Source organism: Echeneis naucrates, chromosome 14, assembly GCF_900963305.1.
Source record: "Echeneis naucrates chromosome 14, fEcheNa1.1, whole genome shotgun sequence".
Lineage (NCBI taxonomy): Eukaryota > Metazoa > Chordata > Actinopteri > Carangiformes > Echeneidae > Echeneis > Echeneis naucrates.
Window position 1 is genome coordinate 22,255,158 of NC_042524.1, and position 17,465 is coordinate 22,272,622.

At 40.0% G+C, this 17,465-nt stretch overlaps 1 protein-coding gene across 2 annotated transcripts in view; it reads right to left on the bottom strand.

Moving 5' to 3' along the window:
- The window catches only part of dlg2 (discs, large homolog 2 (Drosophila)), a 256,903-nt gene that overhangs the window by 56,927 nt on the left and 182,511 nt on the right, over nt 1-17,465 (bottom strand). For both annotated transcript variants that reach the window (XM_029518553.1, XM_029518554.1), the window contains exon 11: nt 8,501-8,637. In XM_029518553.1, the coding sequence (XP_029374413.1) occupies nt 8,501-8,637 (137 nt within the window). The remainder of the gene's footprint in view (nt 1-8,500; nt 8,638-17,465) is intronic.

Consider the following 17,465-nt stretch of genomic DNA (forward strand, 5'->3'; position numbering starts at 1 on the left):
GTGGCAGGATCCAAATGTTTGGTGTTGCTCCCTTCGGCGATCCGGTTGAGACGAAAGCTGGGACAGCTCTCTACTTCAACTGGGGGACGGGAAAAAGCGAAGATGGAGAGCCGCTGAGCGTCTCTATTACGTGTGTGACGTCACCGGGGACCCCTGCTGAGGGCACTGGCGTCCAGCCAATGCCCTCCTGTTCAAACTTAGAACCACACCTTAGAGGTGGATCATGGGGTCGTGGTGCCATTTTCAAACAGGCAGACAACTCTGGCCCAGGCTTCAGGAGGGACATCACCCTAACCTAATCACCCAGACAGACTCTTGGGAGAAGCAGAGGATGAAATCCAGGAAGAGGAAGTGTATTTAACCCTGTATAACCTACCATAGAAGAAGTCCGCCAGAGCATACCTTTACAATTTTACATGATGTGGTGCAATTTTTTGGAGTATTTTAATTTGCTATACATCAATACAATCCTTAGATTCCAAATTTTAATAAAATGTATTGACCTATGACCATAGTAACTATATAAGTTGCTAAAAAAATGCAATAAACCACAAAAAAAAAAAAAAAAAAGAAAAAACACATTTTCACAAAGTCCTTTCAAACCCCATGAAAGTTATTTTGGGTGTGTTCATTGCTTAGTTTCTGAGATACAAATTTTTATAGTCTGCACCAAAAAATAAAATGAACATTTTGCACAATATACACATGCCATGTTTCTTAAAATAAACTATTTATAGTGGTGCAATCCAGTGTCTAAGTGTGCTAGGTACTTCTGAGTATAAATATCTTCATATAAGACTATGTTCAGCTATGAAAAGTGCAATTAATAAGAATAAATGAAAATCGTTTTGATGTTTTGTGTTGAACATCCTCAACACTGCACACAATGTGTTAGAAGTTTTCACCAAGAGAGTAATATAAAGATTCTTCATATTTGGCATGACATTTTTTCAGTTGTATATTATTAGTATATTATTTTTCAATTCCGTCTATACAATATAAAGAGTGTCCTCTTTTTTGGAAATCGAAATATGGCCACCCCAATATTTTCCTAACTTTTCTCTAACTCAATATAAATATCTATATTTCATGAATACATATATACACGTCATGGGAGGGATTTATCCCTTCAACAAGGTTGGCTTCATCTCCACTGTTGGCAGAATCTGCACCAGATGAGTAGTTATTATCACCATCTTCATCCGAAGCCATAACTAGCGTGTAAAACTTTTTAGCACTTCCACGATCTATAATTATGTGTGTAGGAGTGTGTGATGAGTGTGTGGTGAGTCTGGCGTGAGTGGGCTATGTGTGTCTAAGTTGGGTTTTTTTTTTTTTTTATAAGAGTAAGAATTAAGATATGAGTGAGAGTGACTATGTCTAAGTCTAAAGCTAATAGCTGATTGCAGGAAAAATTATCCCAGGTCATGTGGCGAGGGGTGATACACAAAAGGGGTGTGATAGTTCATGTTGACAACAACATGGCATAGATTTCATCATCGGAAGTGCAGTAAACAGCTGCAGCATAGATTACAATAATTTTGTTGTTTGCACTTTTTTTTTGGAAACTGATTAGCGCAAAGAAACAGTGTTCCGGGATACACTGAAAGCCTGGTATTAAAGTGTCACTCCTCTGGTTTAAAATAAAAAATATATATCGCTCTATCTTATTAGGTTGCAATTCTACTGGCATTTAAAAATGGACATGCAAATGGGAGCATCGGCGCTCCCGCCAGTTTTAAAGGGTTAAGTGGAGGGTGTGGCCTGTTTGAGCCTCCTGGAGGTGTCGTAGGCGTAACTAGACGAAACACCGGTGAAAGGAGGTTCTCACCTGATGACCCCAAAGACATGTTAGCTATCACTGCTCACTGGCCTAGTTAGACATTATCTTTAGGGCACATAGGCCAGGGCAAACGTTTGTTGTTAGGGAGTTAGCCAACGCGTCTGGTCCTTTTTTTTGTCACACAAGTTTCTTGTGTTTACTCTAAATTTGAGAAAAATTGAAAAATGTGTAATCTTGTTTTGTGTTCATTGAGATATTGTTTAAAATGTTACCTTTTGAAGGGGGTGTACTCATTTAGGAGGTCAGGAGACGGACACAATTTCTTTAGACAATAGTTTTATTCTATCCTGGGCAGGCTACCACTTTGAATGGGGTACAGAGAAGAGTGTTAAATTGCAACTCTTTCTTCTGGTCTAGACTCAGAAGTGTCACGGTTTTAACTTTTTTATAAATTCATTTAGATTTCTAGATATGAGAACAGCCCGTATCTCTCTTATACTGTATATATAGCCCACATCGTTTTCTGGCCACCACCTTGACAAACAGCAGTTAAATGATGGCATGCACCCACAGTATACATTTCACCACTGGTCAAATTGGGCAGGGGTCCAGAGAAAAGTACAGTTATCGACATTTTTTTGGAAAATTACACACTGGTTTCACATTAATCTTTATTACCTCCGACTTGCGTAACTGAGTGTCATTACTGCCAAGGTGAATTGTCACTTTATCATATTTACGCTTATCCTTTGCCAGCAGTTTCAGATAAGACTGGATGTCGCCCACTCTGGCCCCAGGGATGCCCATAACTATGGCTGCTGGTGTTGCTAACTTCACATTCTTTAGAATGGATCACCAATAACTAGAGTCGCTGAGTGGGGAGAAGCTGTTGGGAACATGAACCGGTTGGTGAACGGGGGGCTGCTTATGTTTAGGTTAATTGGTTGATTGTCCATAGGTCTGGATCTATCTAGTATCTAGTATCAGGTCTAGTATCTTCTAGTAGGTCTAGTAGCTTGGCCCTGCGATGGACTGATCTGTCCATGGTGTACCCAATGTGAGCTGGGATTGGCTCCAGTATCCCTTTGGAGCCCGGAATGGATGAGCAGTAGAAGATGAATGAGTGAATGAACAACCCCAAGCATACAACAAAAGCAAAGAAATGGTTCAAAGTCAACAAGATGAATGTTCTGTAGTGGCAAAGTCAAAGCCCAAATCTCAATCCAATGGCAAATTTCTTGCTGGACTTGAAAAGAGTTGTTTACGCCCGATACCTGAGCAACCTGACAGAGCTTGAGCTATTTTGCAAGGAAGAATGGAGAAAAATTGCAGTGGTGTGCCAGTCTGATCGCAAAGTATCTACACAGACCCAGTGCTGTGATTGCAGCCAAAGGTGCATCTACTAAATACTTTACCTCATGTAATTTTCAATCAATCAATCAAACTTTATTTATATAGCACTTTTCAAACATTAATAGTGCAGCACAAAGTTCTTCAGAGTTAAAACAACAACGTGAAAACATGCAACTAATATAAAACACAAAGTTAAAAACCCCCTCCCCCGAAACACACAAAATCGCACACACAGTATAATGACATGGCAGGGCACTGAGGAACCATGGGAGGAAACATATATATATATATATATATATATATATATATATATATGTCAAGCCTATTAATCAACCCCAGACCAAAATCTAGCTGCAGGTCTTTTGAAAGCCTCACTCTTAGTCTTTCCCACTCAGACTGGAAAGGTGAAAAATCATTTCTGTTAGTTCCAGTATACTGTCCACCTGATCCTGATCCGTACTCAGAATTCCTATCAGAGTTTTCTGAGTTTATATCTGAGTTAGTACTCAGTACAGATAAAATCATTATTCTGGGAGATTTCAATATACATGTTGATGTAGAAAGCGACAGCCTTAGTTCTGGGTTTCTTTTCCTACTAGACTCAATTGGCTTTTCCCAGCATGTGAATGAACCCACTCACTTCTACAATCATATCCTTGATCTTGTTCTAACATATGGCATTGAAATTGACAAGCTAACAATTCTTCCCCAAAATTCTCTCCTGACTGGGAATTAAATTGGATGGATTAGCCTCCATACTTCTCTTCGATCTCAGTGCTGCAATCGACACCATAGATCATAACATTTTACTACAGAGACTAGAACATGACATTGGGATTAAAGGAACTGCACTAAGGTGGTTCAAATACTATTTATCAGATAGACATCAGTTTGTTCATGTTAACAATAGCTCCCTCTCAATTATGGGGTCCCACAGGGCTCGGTACTCGGACCAATCCTTATCACTATATTTCTGCTTTCTTTAGGCAACATTAACAGGAAACACAGCATCAATTTTCAGCTGTTTCTATCAATGAAGCCAAATTAAGTTAGTCAGATAGTCAGACTGCAGACATGTCTTGAACACATAAAAGTCTGGATGAGCCATTTAGAGTAAATACAAGAAACTTGTGCGACAAAAAAATGGACCAGACTCAGTGTCTAACTCCCTAACAACAAACTTTCACCCTGACCTATGTGTCCTGAAGATAATATCTAACTAGGCCAGTGAGCAGTGATAGCTAACATGTCTTTGGGGTCATCAGGTGGGAACCTCCTTTCACCGGTGTTTCATCTAGTTAGGCCCACAACACCTCCAGCAGGCTAGACAGTGATCACTGCCGTCCCAGAGTCACCCCCCTTATGCCAGCCATCACTGCTCCTCACATCAAGACAACTATCTCAAACAGCACTACTGTCAAATACTCTGACCTCTAACCAACTGCACCAGTAAAAGCAGGGTGGGGATACAGACCCTGGTTCAGGTAGGGGACATGAAAGTAATTAGGGTGCAGGAGGTGGAGGACAAGCTAAACTAGATTCAGCAAAAAAGGTCCTAGAACAGTCCTATAAACAGAGAAAGAGCACAAGGTACATCAAACTAATACAGGGCAACTCACCTGGACTAACCTCATGGTCTCAAAGAGGCTCAAACAGGCCACACCCTCCACTTAAATAGACTTCCTCTTCCTGGATTTCTTCCTCTGCTTCTCCTAAGAGTCTGTCTATCTTAAGAGGGTTAGCTACTATTACTTCTTCTAATCCAAATCCACTGACTGGATCTTACTGAGTCATCTGGCATTTCCTTGACTACTTTCCTCACACTCTGTCCTCTTCCTTCTAACTCCCTCAACAAAGCAACAACAGATCTGGCTACAAACCCTCTACATCCTACTTCCACTGGACAAATCCTAACCTTCCATCCTCGCTGCTCAGCATCCTTACCTAGATCTGCATACCTGAGCTTTTTCCTTTCATATGCTTCTTCAACTGAATTCTCCCACGGCACAGTCAGCTCTATGAAATATACTCTCTTTCCACTGCTAGACCACAAAATTATATCAGGCATTAGCTTCATACAGGCTGTTTACTGGGGAACAACAAGCTTTCCTCCTAAATCCACCTGCATCTCCCAGTCACTAGCATCCTCTAATATGCCTTGCCTCCTTGTTATCTTATTAACTTTCCCAGCTTCTTGAACAAACTGAATTGCCACTCTCTTTGTGTTAAACCTCCTAAATTTCCATGCCTCCGTATATCTCCAATGCCTGCAACTAAGCTTTTTAAAACCTGATTATGATTACCCTGATTACGTCCTTGTGACAGACTAACCTTACAACATGACAAAATGTGCTTTAGATTTGCAGGACCTGAACACAACAAACTTAGCAGGTCTCCATTTACCCAGAGTTTTAGGTTCTGGGGAGTTGGCATTACATGATATGTAATACTACTAATACTACTTTCCTCCATACTCCAAAGCTCTTTCCAACTAAGCTTCTTCTTCTCTACACCTTCCCAGTTCAACCACTGTCCCGGCTTAGCCTGAGCCACTGCCTTTGTACTTCTTAATATTTCCTCCTGTCGACAAACTTGCTCCAAAACTAGCTTCCTCTTCTCTTTGGGACCTGCTCTACTCTACACCGGTTTGCCTGGGCCAAGCCCCAAGCCTCCCCGGCCTATCTGTACATTACCCACAATCTCTGTATGCCTAAGAGCTGCTTTTGCTTCCTGCACTGCCATTCTTGGATTCCATTTTCTCCCCATGGTTGGTTTTGGAACCACCTTACTAACAACCACATCTTTACTCCCAGATAACAGGAGCTCTGTCCTAACCTTAGTACATTTAAACTCCTCCACTAGACTAGATACTGGGAGCTGTAGTATGCCTTTCCCGTACAGTGCCACAGTGCTTAAACATCTCAGAACCCCGAGCCACTTCCTAATGTAAAAGCTTACTAGTTTTTCCCTTTTTCTCGGCAGCAGATATTGGAATCTCATATACCAACAGTGGCCATATCAGCCTGGGAAATAATCCAAACTGCAAACACCACAACTTCAACTTTCCTGGAAGTCCTGATTTGTCTATTCTATCCAGTCCCTCAGCAACGTCCTTCCGAAACTGCACTACCTCTTCTCCATCAAGCAAATCTGCCTTGTACCACCTACCTAGGCTCTTTCCTGGTTTTTCCCTAATTATTGGAATTTCTTCTTCATCTATTACAAAGCTTCAATCGCTAAATCTTCCACTACTTATTGAGATACTCCTAGATTTACTAGGTTTGATTGTCATACTAACCCACTTTAAGTTTTTATTAAGTCTCTCAAGTACTCTTTCATACATGGCACTGTTGTAGTTATCAATGTCATGTCATCCATGTATGCCCTAACTAAAAGATATTCAGCCCTTCTAAGTACTGCTAGCCAACTTCTCAATTCCTCTTGCTACACATTAATTCCCTCCTTCTCCTCTTCTGTAGCTCTTTTCCGCTGCTTTCGTAATTGTCTTCTTTCTTTAACTAATTTCTCCTTTTCTCTTTGCCGTCTAGACTTAGCTACCTGTACTCTTTCAACCCTCTTTCTATCTTGCGCCCCAAATCTTTCTACACCATAGGAGTAAATTACGTCTCCCATTTTCTCTAATCTATCACTTGCGTTTTCTCCTAGTCTGTTCAAAATTATTGAACAGTCCCTGTTGACTGTCTCCCATTCCTCGCTACTATTTGCCCTAGGCCATAACTTTTTAGTTCTAAATTCTGACAAAACTTAAGTTATTGTACTCAACCCTAAGCACTTTAGAGAAATACTATCTAATCATCTAATCAGTCTGGATGGCATTAATTTGGATTCCAGTTCCACTGTATGAAATCTTGGAGTAACTTTTAACTTTCCTTTGTTCCTCACATAAAACAAGTCAGTAGGGCAGCTTTCCTCCACCTGAGAGACATTAGATAAATCAGAAACATCCTCTCTCAAGAGGATGCAGAAAAACTAGTCCATGCATTAGTTACTTCTAGGCTAAGAGATTTTTTACTTAATTGACCCGTTCATTCTAGATCTGGTTAATTCAACCTCATCTTTGGGTTATGTACCTCAGACTCTTAAGAACGCAATCATCAAACCCGAGCTTAAAAAGCCGAATCTTGATCTTAGTGCTGCATTCAACACCATAGATCATAATATTTTACTACAGAGACTAGAACATGAAATTGGAATTAAAGGAACTGCTCTAAGGTGGTTCAAATCCTACTTATCAGATAGACATCAGTTTGTTCATGTTAACAACAGCTCCTCCTCATGTCCTGTAGTCAGTCATGGAGTCCCACAGGGTTTGGTACTTGGACCAATCGTCTTTACGCTTTATCTGCTTCCTCTAGGCAACATTATCAGGAAACACAGCATCAACTTTCACTGTTATGTAGACAACACTCAGCTGTACCTATCAATGAAGCCAAATGAAGTCAGTCAGATACTCAAACTGCAGACATGTCTTGAAGACATAAAATTCTGGATGACCCAAAATTTTTTACTCCTTAACTCTGACAAAACTGATGTTTTACTCTGCCCTAAGCACCTCAGAGAAACGCTATCTAATCATCTAATCAGTCTGGATGGCATTAGTTTGGCTTCCAGCTCCACTGTAAGAAACCTTGGAGTAATTTTTGACCAGGACATGTCCTTTGTCCCTCACATAAAACAACACAAAACACAACCTCTAGATGGAGGTTTGCTTGTGGTTCCTAGAGTCTCCAAGTGTAAATCTAGAGGCAGATCTTTCAGTTATCAGGCTCCTCTTCTATGGAAACAACTTCCCATATCAGTCCAGGGGGCTGCCCCTTTAGCAATTTTCAGGAGCAGGCTTAAAACTTTTCAGTCCATCTACTCTTTAGCTCTACTGCTATAGGTCTAGACTGCTGGGACAACAACTGCGCATCCCCCCCCCCCATTTCTCTCAGTTCTAAGCACGTGTACTGCATTTACTAACCATGTTTTCCCAAAGTCTTTGTCTATTCCAGTTACTCCTATCTCTCTCCCTGTCCTCATCCTGCGGGTGGTGAATCATCGCCATCCCATGTTCCTGCAACGCCTGCTCCAATTGGTCGAGGCAGATGGCGACACCCCCTCCGAGCCTGTGTCTGCCCAAGGTTTCTGCCTCTTAAAGGAAGTTTTTACTTGCCACTGCCACCAAGTGCTTGCTCTTGGGGGTCTCTTTAAATAATTTTTCATCGTTTATAGTCTAGACCTGCTCTATATGTAAAGTGCCTTGCTGTACGTGTGTGCCATGCTTTGCTATGATTTGGCATTATATAAATAAATCTGATTTGATATTATTTGACTTGGTACCTAAAAGAACCTGGTACTCACCATCAATAATCTGTCTCCAACTTGTAGCCGGCTGTCCTTCTGTGCTGCCCCACCGTCAATGATTTTGGTGACATATATGCTGTTATCACCAGGGATGTGCTGGTTTCCAACTCCACCTGCAATACTGAAGCCGAGCCCTGTGTGTGTGTGTGTGTGTGTGTGTGTGTGTGTGTGTGTGTGTGTGTGTGTGTGTTTGGGGTGGGGGGTGGGGGGGACTTGGTTAGTTTTTGTTACATAAGATCAGATATGATGACAAGTATCAATTTTAATTATAGATATTAATATTATTATGTTAAAGTCAATTTTTTTCTGCAGCTGCTTAAACTAGAAACTGTAAATGTTAACCCTGATCTCGACAGTACACTGAAGTGTTCTAAATGCCTGCTGTGCAAATTGCAAACCATAAATACAACTTTTTCAGAAGCTCCCTCCCTTCATAATTAGGTCACAACATAGTCTTGAGTATGAATTTTCAACAAAGTGTAATCACAGTCATTACCGTGTGTGGATGGAATCTAATGAGATATGGTGAAGGAGCAATCTACACCCAATAATTATGAGTGCATAATCAGTGCACCGTGATCTAGTAGCTGGTGTTAGATAGTAACTAGGTATTATATTCAACAGGATGTAGGTAAAAATGTATGAACCAATGTTGTTTCAACAAGCTACCGATAAAAGTCTGATACAATTGAAATCAGCTGCTTTCATCATGAATTTTGACTGATGCAGCATCATATTCCTAACATATTCCTTTTAATTGTTCAAACTGTCTTAATTTGAACAAGTTGAGCTGATGCCATACACTTCTTTACATGATTAAACAACTTAATATTTCTTGAGTTGCTGAAATCCTAATCATTTGTCAATTTTTTCAAGGTGACATAGTCCGTAATCACCTGTTACTAATAACAAAAACAAGGCTGTGAATCAACACTGAACAGAACCTTCATTATTATTATAACAGTATGATTAGATATGGCATATGTATTATGATTATGTATATTAATTTGTTCATTCATTCATCTTCTACCGCTTAACTGTTTACGGGTTGTGAGGGGTGCTGGAGCCAATCCCAGCTCACATTGGGTGAGGGCGGGATTCACCCTGGACAGGCTGCCAGTCCATAGCAGGTCCAACACAGAGACAGACAAAGATGAACAACCACTCACACGCATTGTGAGCCCTACAGAGTCACCAATGAACCTAAACATGCATCTTTTTGGACTGTGGGCAGAAATTGGACTACTTGTAGTAAACCCACGCAAGCACAGGTAGAACATGCAAACTCCACACAGAAAGGCCCCAGGCATGAACCTAACCCACAAACTTTTTGTTGTGGGGTAACAGTGCTAAACACTATGCTGCCATGCTGCTACTATTATGTATAATGCAAGGAAAAACTGTATGCATGGCATATCTATGTGGATCCAAATATGGTTTATTGCAGTTAACATATACTAAACTAAACTACTTAACTATACATATAAAAAAAAAAAATCTCACTAAATATATTTCTAAAGGTGCTTCTGACCGGATATCAGGAATGGACGGAGGAAGGAAAGGACGATGCAACCCACATATGCAAGGAAATTCAACCCTAGATGTCCATAAATTATGTCAATTATGACACAGGGAAAAAGTATTGAACACACTTAATTTAAGTTATTTAATACTTCGTACAAAAGCCTTTGTTGGTAATAACAGCTTCAAGTCGCCTCCTGTATCGAGAAACTAGTTGCATCCATTGCTCAGCTGTGATTTTGGCCCTTTGTTCCACACAAACAGCCTTAAACTCTTGAGGGTTCTGTAGGCCTCTTCTATGAACTCTAATCCTGAGTTCTTTCCATAGATTTTCGATTGGATTCAAGTCAGGTGATAGGCTGGGCCATTCTAGCAGCTTTATTTTTTTTCTCTGGAACCAAGTTAGTGTTTCCTTGGCTGTGTGTTTGGGATCATTATCTTGTTGAAATGCCGTTTCATCTTCATCATCCTGGTAGATGGCAATAGATTTTTAATCAAGAATGTTTTGGTACATTTTTCCATTCATCCTTCCTTAAATTACATTAAGTTTGCCAGAGTTGTATGATGAAAAACAGCCCCACACCATGATGTTCCCACCTCCAACCTTCACTGTTGATTTGGTGACCAACTTTTGGGGTGATGCCATTTGACCTCCAAACATGGTGTGTATTATGGCATCCAAAGTGTTCAGTTTTGGTCTCATCTGACCAGACTGTATCCACCCAATGTTGTGCAGCAAACTTTAAATGAGCCTTAACATATTTTTTCTTCAGCAATGGAGTCTTGCATGGTGAGCATATATACAGGCCATGGCTGTTGAGTGCATTACTTATTGTTTTCTCTGAAACAATTGTACCTGCTAATTCCAGGTCTTTCTGAAGCTCCTTGGCTCTTGGACAACTCTTCTGATAATTCATATGACTCTGGCAGAAATCTTGCGAGGAGCACCCTGTCATGGCCAGTTTATGGTGAAATTATGTTTCCACTTCTAGATTATGGCCCCAACAGTGCTCACTGGAACATTCAGAAGTTTAGAAATCCTTCTGTAACCAATGCCATCAGTATGTTGGCAGTTAACAAAACTTTGAAAATATCAAACAAAAATACAAACAAACAAAAGGACATGTAATGAAAAGAGTAATACTTTATACAATTACACAGACAATTTGTTTGCAAGTTGTAAGTTTTAATTTTGCAATTACTTTTTTTGCTTGGGTGACTTTTCTTCTCTCTCAAATTTATATTTTTATTTGATATTTTAAAAGTTTTGTTTGAATATTTTTGCTCAAAAGTAATTCCATACTTGAGAGAGTGCTTTGCTTTTACTCATCGTGAGCTGTTTCTTGTGTGACACTTGTGTGACACTTGTGTGACACCATGGCAATGAGACACCTTTTTATACATTTGATATTAATTTGCACTGACAAGGGGCAGGATTGTTTTCTGATTACTGATAGATTTCATCTGGTGTCTTGGCTTTTGGTGCCTTTTTGAACCTCAGTTTCTTCATTCATTCAATACTTTTTCCTGCGTCAGACCTATTTCTGTGTTAACTACTGTTTATTCGTTTTGGGGTTTTTTTGACTAATAATCAACACAAACTCTGACTCCAGCTGTTCACCACTAAAGCAGCTGCTCATGATGTGTGTTTGCCTTGCATCCTTAAAATAACAGATATGACCAAATACTTGGTCATGCACTTTATGCCTGTGACCAGGCTTTGGTTGGTCTAACCTTTTTCGCTCCATCAAAATAGCAATACCCCAGGATTGCACCTAGCCACACCTTATTTTATATAAAATATACCCATGGGTGCACTGAACAGTGCAAATGCATTTGGTATTGAGGTGACATGGGTGCAAGGTATGAAAATGACTGAGCTGGTGTAATCCACACTTTGGATTTGTTTTGTGCTGGGTGTAAAATTGAGTCCTGTTTGTCTGTCTTTTCATAGGATGAGGTGTATTTGCACAATTAAATTCCTCAAAGGGGATTTTGTGGCTGAATAGAGAGCCAGAGAGATTTTATAGCTGATGCTGAAGATGAGAGAGGAATAATTTGAGTGATTGATGAGTGATAAAGATAGACGTTCCAACTGTAAGATGAAGAAAATTGATGTGAATGGAAGGGTTAGGGTTAGGGCTAGGCTAATATGGATAAAGCAATGAGCTTTCCAAAGAGTTTCAACGAGAAGAAACAGCTGCTAAATTATATTCAAAACAAATTTGCCCACAATACTTCTGTTCTGGAATCGAGGAAGGGAAAACTCATTCAAATTAAATGGCCACCGAAAACAAATGCAGGGAACTGATTTTATGGATTGTACATACTTCCAAAGAGTCTTTGCCAAGAAGGTATGGTGGTGACACCTACAAAATTGCCCTTTAAAAACAGATTCACATGCCACAAAACCTGGACAAAACAGAGTTCACTCCCTATGTACCCACACAACATCTGTGCTTTCACAGATAAACAAAACCTATGGAAAATAATTAGTTCCATAAATTTGGACCAGTCTTAAAACAGATATTAAGAAGAGCAACTGAGGTACATAGTGAAAAGTGGAATGCAATGATATCTGCAATAGCACTAAGAAACCTCTCTGAGGCAAAGTGGAATTTGCCAACTCTGATGCTCTGATGATTTTCTCAAGCAAAAACACAATGACTACACTAGGGCACTGGTTGAATCTCCCTCCACACCGGTATGGACTGATCTGTAGCACAAATCACCTTGTTTAATCAATGCATGGAAGGCGAGGAGGCAAGCATATGCTTGTCTGCTTGTTTGTTAGGGGATGTGTCTGATCATCAGAAGGATTTGGACTGGGCACTCGCTGAGGTTGAAAAGAAACATTGCAGAAACTTCACAAGACTCATAAAGGGCAAGCAAGGCAGACCCATTCCCATTCTTTTAACCCCAGACATGCTATGTGCTTTACAAACTCTTGACCCTGTCCCCGTAGGGGACGGTCCTGTCTCTGTTGCTCTTCACCCTCTATACTGCAGACTTCTCTTACAACACGCCCACCTGTCACCTGCACAAGTTCTCCAATGACTCTGCAATCGTTGGGCTCATCACAGATGGGGACGAAAGAGAGTGCAGAGGACTGACGCAGGACTTTGTGGACTGGTGCTAGCGGAACCGCCTACAGATCAACGCGGGGAAAACTAAAGAACTGGTGGTGGATCTCCGCAGCTGAGCACTCCAACACCGGTGAACATCCAGGGGACAGACATAGAGATGGTGGCATCCAACAAGTACCTGGGCGTTCACCAAAATAACAAACTGGCTGGACTCTGAACACAACCACACTTTACAAGAAATGCGAGAGCAGACCTTATCTACTCAGGAGACTGAAGTCTTTTGGGGTGCAGGGGGTACACCTGAAGACCTTTGCAGGACTTCTTAACAACACTGGGGTGTTCCTTCAGCAACAGACTGCTTCATCCAAAGTGTGTGAAGGAAAGATATCACAGGTTCTTCTTTCCTGCAGCTGTCAGACTTCACAGCCAGCAGTTGCAGAACCAGCAGACCACACACAAGACTCTTTAAACTTACTAGATTGTACATATTTTGTCTCCATAGTACTACTGTACATACTTATATAAAATATAATATAATATAAACATACTTGTTTATATTGTTTATACTGTACATTATCTATTGTCTAATTCTATTTCTTCTTTTTTACTGATGCTGCTGTAATTCTGTAAATTTCCCCACTGTGAGACGAATAAAGAAATATCTTATCTTATTTTGCAAAGCAGGCTTGCAGAGTCCATCCATCCATTCATTTTTGTCTTATCTGAGGTCAGGTCGCAGGGGTAGCAACTTCAGCAGGGAGCCCATCATCATTAGGCCATCATCCCAGCCGCTTCACACTCGGCTGCGAACCTGTCCAGTGAGAGCTGAAGGTCACAGACTGATGGTGCCAACAGCACCACAAATCGACACAAAAAGCAACGATGCAATCCTTAGCCCCCCGACCTGCAACCCCTCATCTTCCTCAACTTCGCCTAGAAATCCTGTCCCATTCATGGACAGGATCAGTGACATGGTGCAACTCTGGTGGAGGTTGAACCAACAATGGTTGTTTTTTGGCGCAGAGAGGAACCATTTCTGGCATTTCCAGTTAATGTTTGGATATATAGCACAGAGTGAGAAGTGTTAATAGTGGATGGACCTTTGTAAAGAAGATAATTGTGGGATAAGGATCCTGGTCTTCCTGCTGCAGCAACCTGCAGGCTAGGCTGCTCTGCTGGCTGCCTGCCACAGCCTGAACTGCTAACATCTTCACTGTTCCTGTATTACAAGTCAGAGCGGCTAACATCTCAACAGCTCCAGTAAAGAAGATCTTTGAGGGATAAGGATCCGGACCTTCCTGCTGCAGTAGCGTCTAAGCTAGTATGCCTGCCACAGTAAGAGCTGCTAACATCTCCACTGCTACGGTCAGAGCAGTCTGTCAACATGCCTCAAGACAAAATCAGATACAAAACAGGAGGATCTCTTTCTCTCTTTCTCTTTCTCACAAGTGACTGAACTTTTGTATCAGCAAAAAATTTAATTAATTAAAATTAAAACTAGTCTCCAGTTTACTCAGAAAGAAGTTGACAACATTAAAGTAGGGATGGAAAAACATTCTGAAACCTACCACTCTTTACAGACTGACTTCATGAAAATATGTGACAGTTTGCTGACTGTTATGGACAAGATATAATACATTGAAAGTCAAACAAAACTAAATAATTTAATGTTTAATGGTATTGATTAGTCACCTGGTGAGTCATGGATTGAGTCTGAGAGGAAGATTAAAAATGTTCTAGCTGAAAAACTCAATATTCAGTGGGACATAGAGCTGGAGTGGGTGTTTAGATCTGGGAAGCAGAAAGATGGCAAGGACAGACCAAGAACTATAATAGCAGAGTTTCAGAAGAACAACGACAAAGTGGAAGTTCTGCAGAGAGCTAAGTGTCTTAAAGGAACTGCGATTTTCATCAGTGGGGATTTCACTGATGCTGTTCGGTTGAGAAGGAAAGAGTTGTTGCCTACAATGTGAGCTGCATGTGAACATGGTGATATTGCCTTTCTGAGGAACAACAAACTTATTATTCATCCACAGACCAGCACACTGAAGCTCTCCAGTGGCACTTGATCTTTAGGACCGTGGGGTTTATAAACATGAAAAAAAATATTTTGACACAAAAGTAGACACAGACAGCATGGTTCTGCCAAAAAAGGGTTTGCAAATTGTTAATTTAAATATATGTAGTTTGCTACCCAAAGTTCTTGACTTCTCCAATATAATTTACTGACATGATGTCAGCATGATGGCTCTAGCTGAGACTCACTTGGATAGCTTTATTAATGACTCTGAGATTGCTACATCTGGCTACAATGTCTTTAGAAATGATAGAAATAGACACAGAGGTGGAGTAGCCATTTATGTTTAAAATAATATCACTGCTAAAATCAGACATGATTTGATGTTTTCATCTATTGAACTACTTTGGCTGTCAGTTCAACTTCCTCACTGTAAAACAATAATTGCTGGCTATTGTTACCGACCCCCTAGCTCCTCTGTGCAGTGGACTGATGAGATATGTCATATGCTAATGAATGTGACAGATAGGCATGGGTAAATGTGTCTACTTGGTGATTTCAATATAGATTGGTTGTCTTCTTGAGCTCTTAAAGACAGGTTGGTCACATCCTTAAATATATGTTATTTATATATGTTAATGTACCAACTAGTACCAACTCATCAGGAACAATGTCCAAGTCATGCATACATAACTTCAGATATATATACATATATATATATCTGAAGTTCCTTCCCTCTGTCAGAGCCCCTGTGCTGGGTGCTCCTGGGGTTGTGTGTCTCTCTCTCTGTTTTTCTTCCAGATCCTATTGGTGCATGGGGCTCTGATTGGGACAACTCAGCGCACCTGGCCATTGTACTGTGGGGTGTTGATTTGAGCCCTGTTTCGGCATCAGTCTCTCTCTGACTACCTGAGGACAGCAGCACCTTTTGTTTGTTTGTTTGTTTAAAAACAGAATGTCTCAAAGGGATGAACTACAGTGCTGTGAAAAGGTATTTGCCCCCTTACAGATTTCTTAAATTGTTTGCAGCTTTGTCACTCTTAGCCATTTCAGATTGAAGCAAACTTAAATCTAAGTTTATAAGGTAGCTCACAAGTAAACAAAAAACTGCATTCTATGTTTACTTGGGTTATCTTTGTTTAATACTTATATTTGTTTGATGATCTGAAACAGTTGAGTGTGACACACGTAAAAAAGTAAGAAATCAGGAAGGGGGAAAATACTTTTTCACAGCACTGTAAAACAAGCGGCAGCAGATAGTAGTGATCCTATCTTATGGAGTAAGTACCATAAATTAAGAAACGCAGTAACTAGAATGAACAAGCAGAAGAAAAAAACACATTACGTAACTAAAATTTATCATGCAAGACACGGTGGGAAGAAACTCTGGCAAGTGTTTAACATACTGGGAAGATCTCAAAATAATGATTCCGCTATTATTGAAATTTCTTGGAAATATTTTAACTAAGCCAGTTGAAATAGCCGATTATTTCAAAGACTTTTTTATTGATAAAGTAAACCAAATAAGACAAAATATATTGAACAGACCTAGTGTTGCCGGTGATAGTAATAACTCAATAGAACTGATTAAAAAAGTTCAACTTCAAGAAGTGAAAAAAACTCTTGAATTCTGTAAAAAATAACAAGCATTTTGTTTAGATTATCTTGATGGAAAATTAATATCTACTATAATGGAATATATTGCAGAGCCTGTCTGTCATATATTCAGCTTAAAGAGTGCTTATTTCCTGAAGCTTGGAAACTGGCAAAGGTTACACTCCTACCTAAATAGTAAGCTGGCTTTTAGTGGTGCCAACAGTAGACCAATCAGTATATTATCTTTTCTTAGTAAAATCATGGAAAAACTTATTTGCACAAATTTTTAAATATTTTACAAATTTTAATTTTAGTTCTGCTTTTCAGCAGGCCTATAAAGACAGCCATTCTACCTCCACTGCATTAGTGCAAATGAGTGATGATTGGCTGTTTCAAATTGATGCAAAAAAGTATGTTGGTACAGTCTTTTTAGATTTTAGTGCAGTCTTTGATTTGATAGATCATGGCGTACTGCTGGAAAAATTGTCTGCTTATGGGTTTACAGATTGTGCTCTTAGATGGATGAAGAGTTATTTAACTAACAGATTTCAGTCTGTGTGTTTTAGTGGCAGTTTTTCTACTATCAGGAGATCCATAGGGCAATTGCCTTGGTCCTCTATTTTTTTCAAATTTTTACAAATGATCTTCCTCTTGTTTTAAATGCCTCTATATCGTATGCATGATATAGATGATTGTTAATTGTGTTATATAAAGTACACTCATCTGCAATCTCAGCAATTTA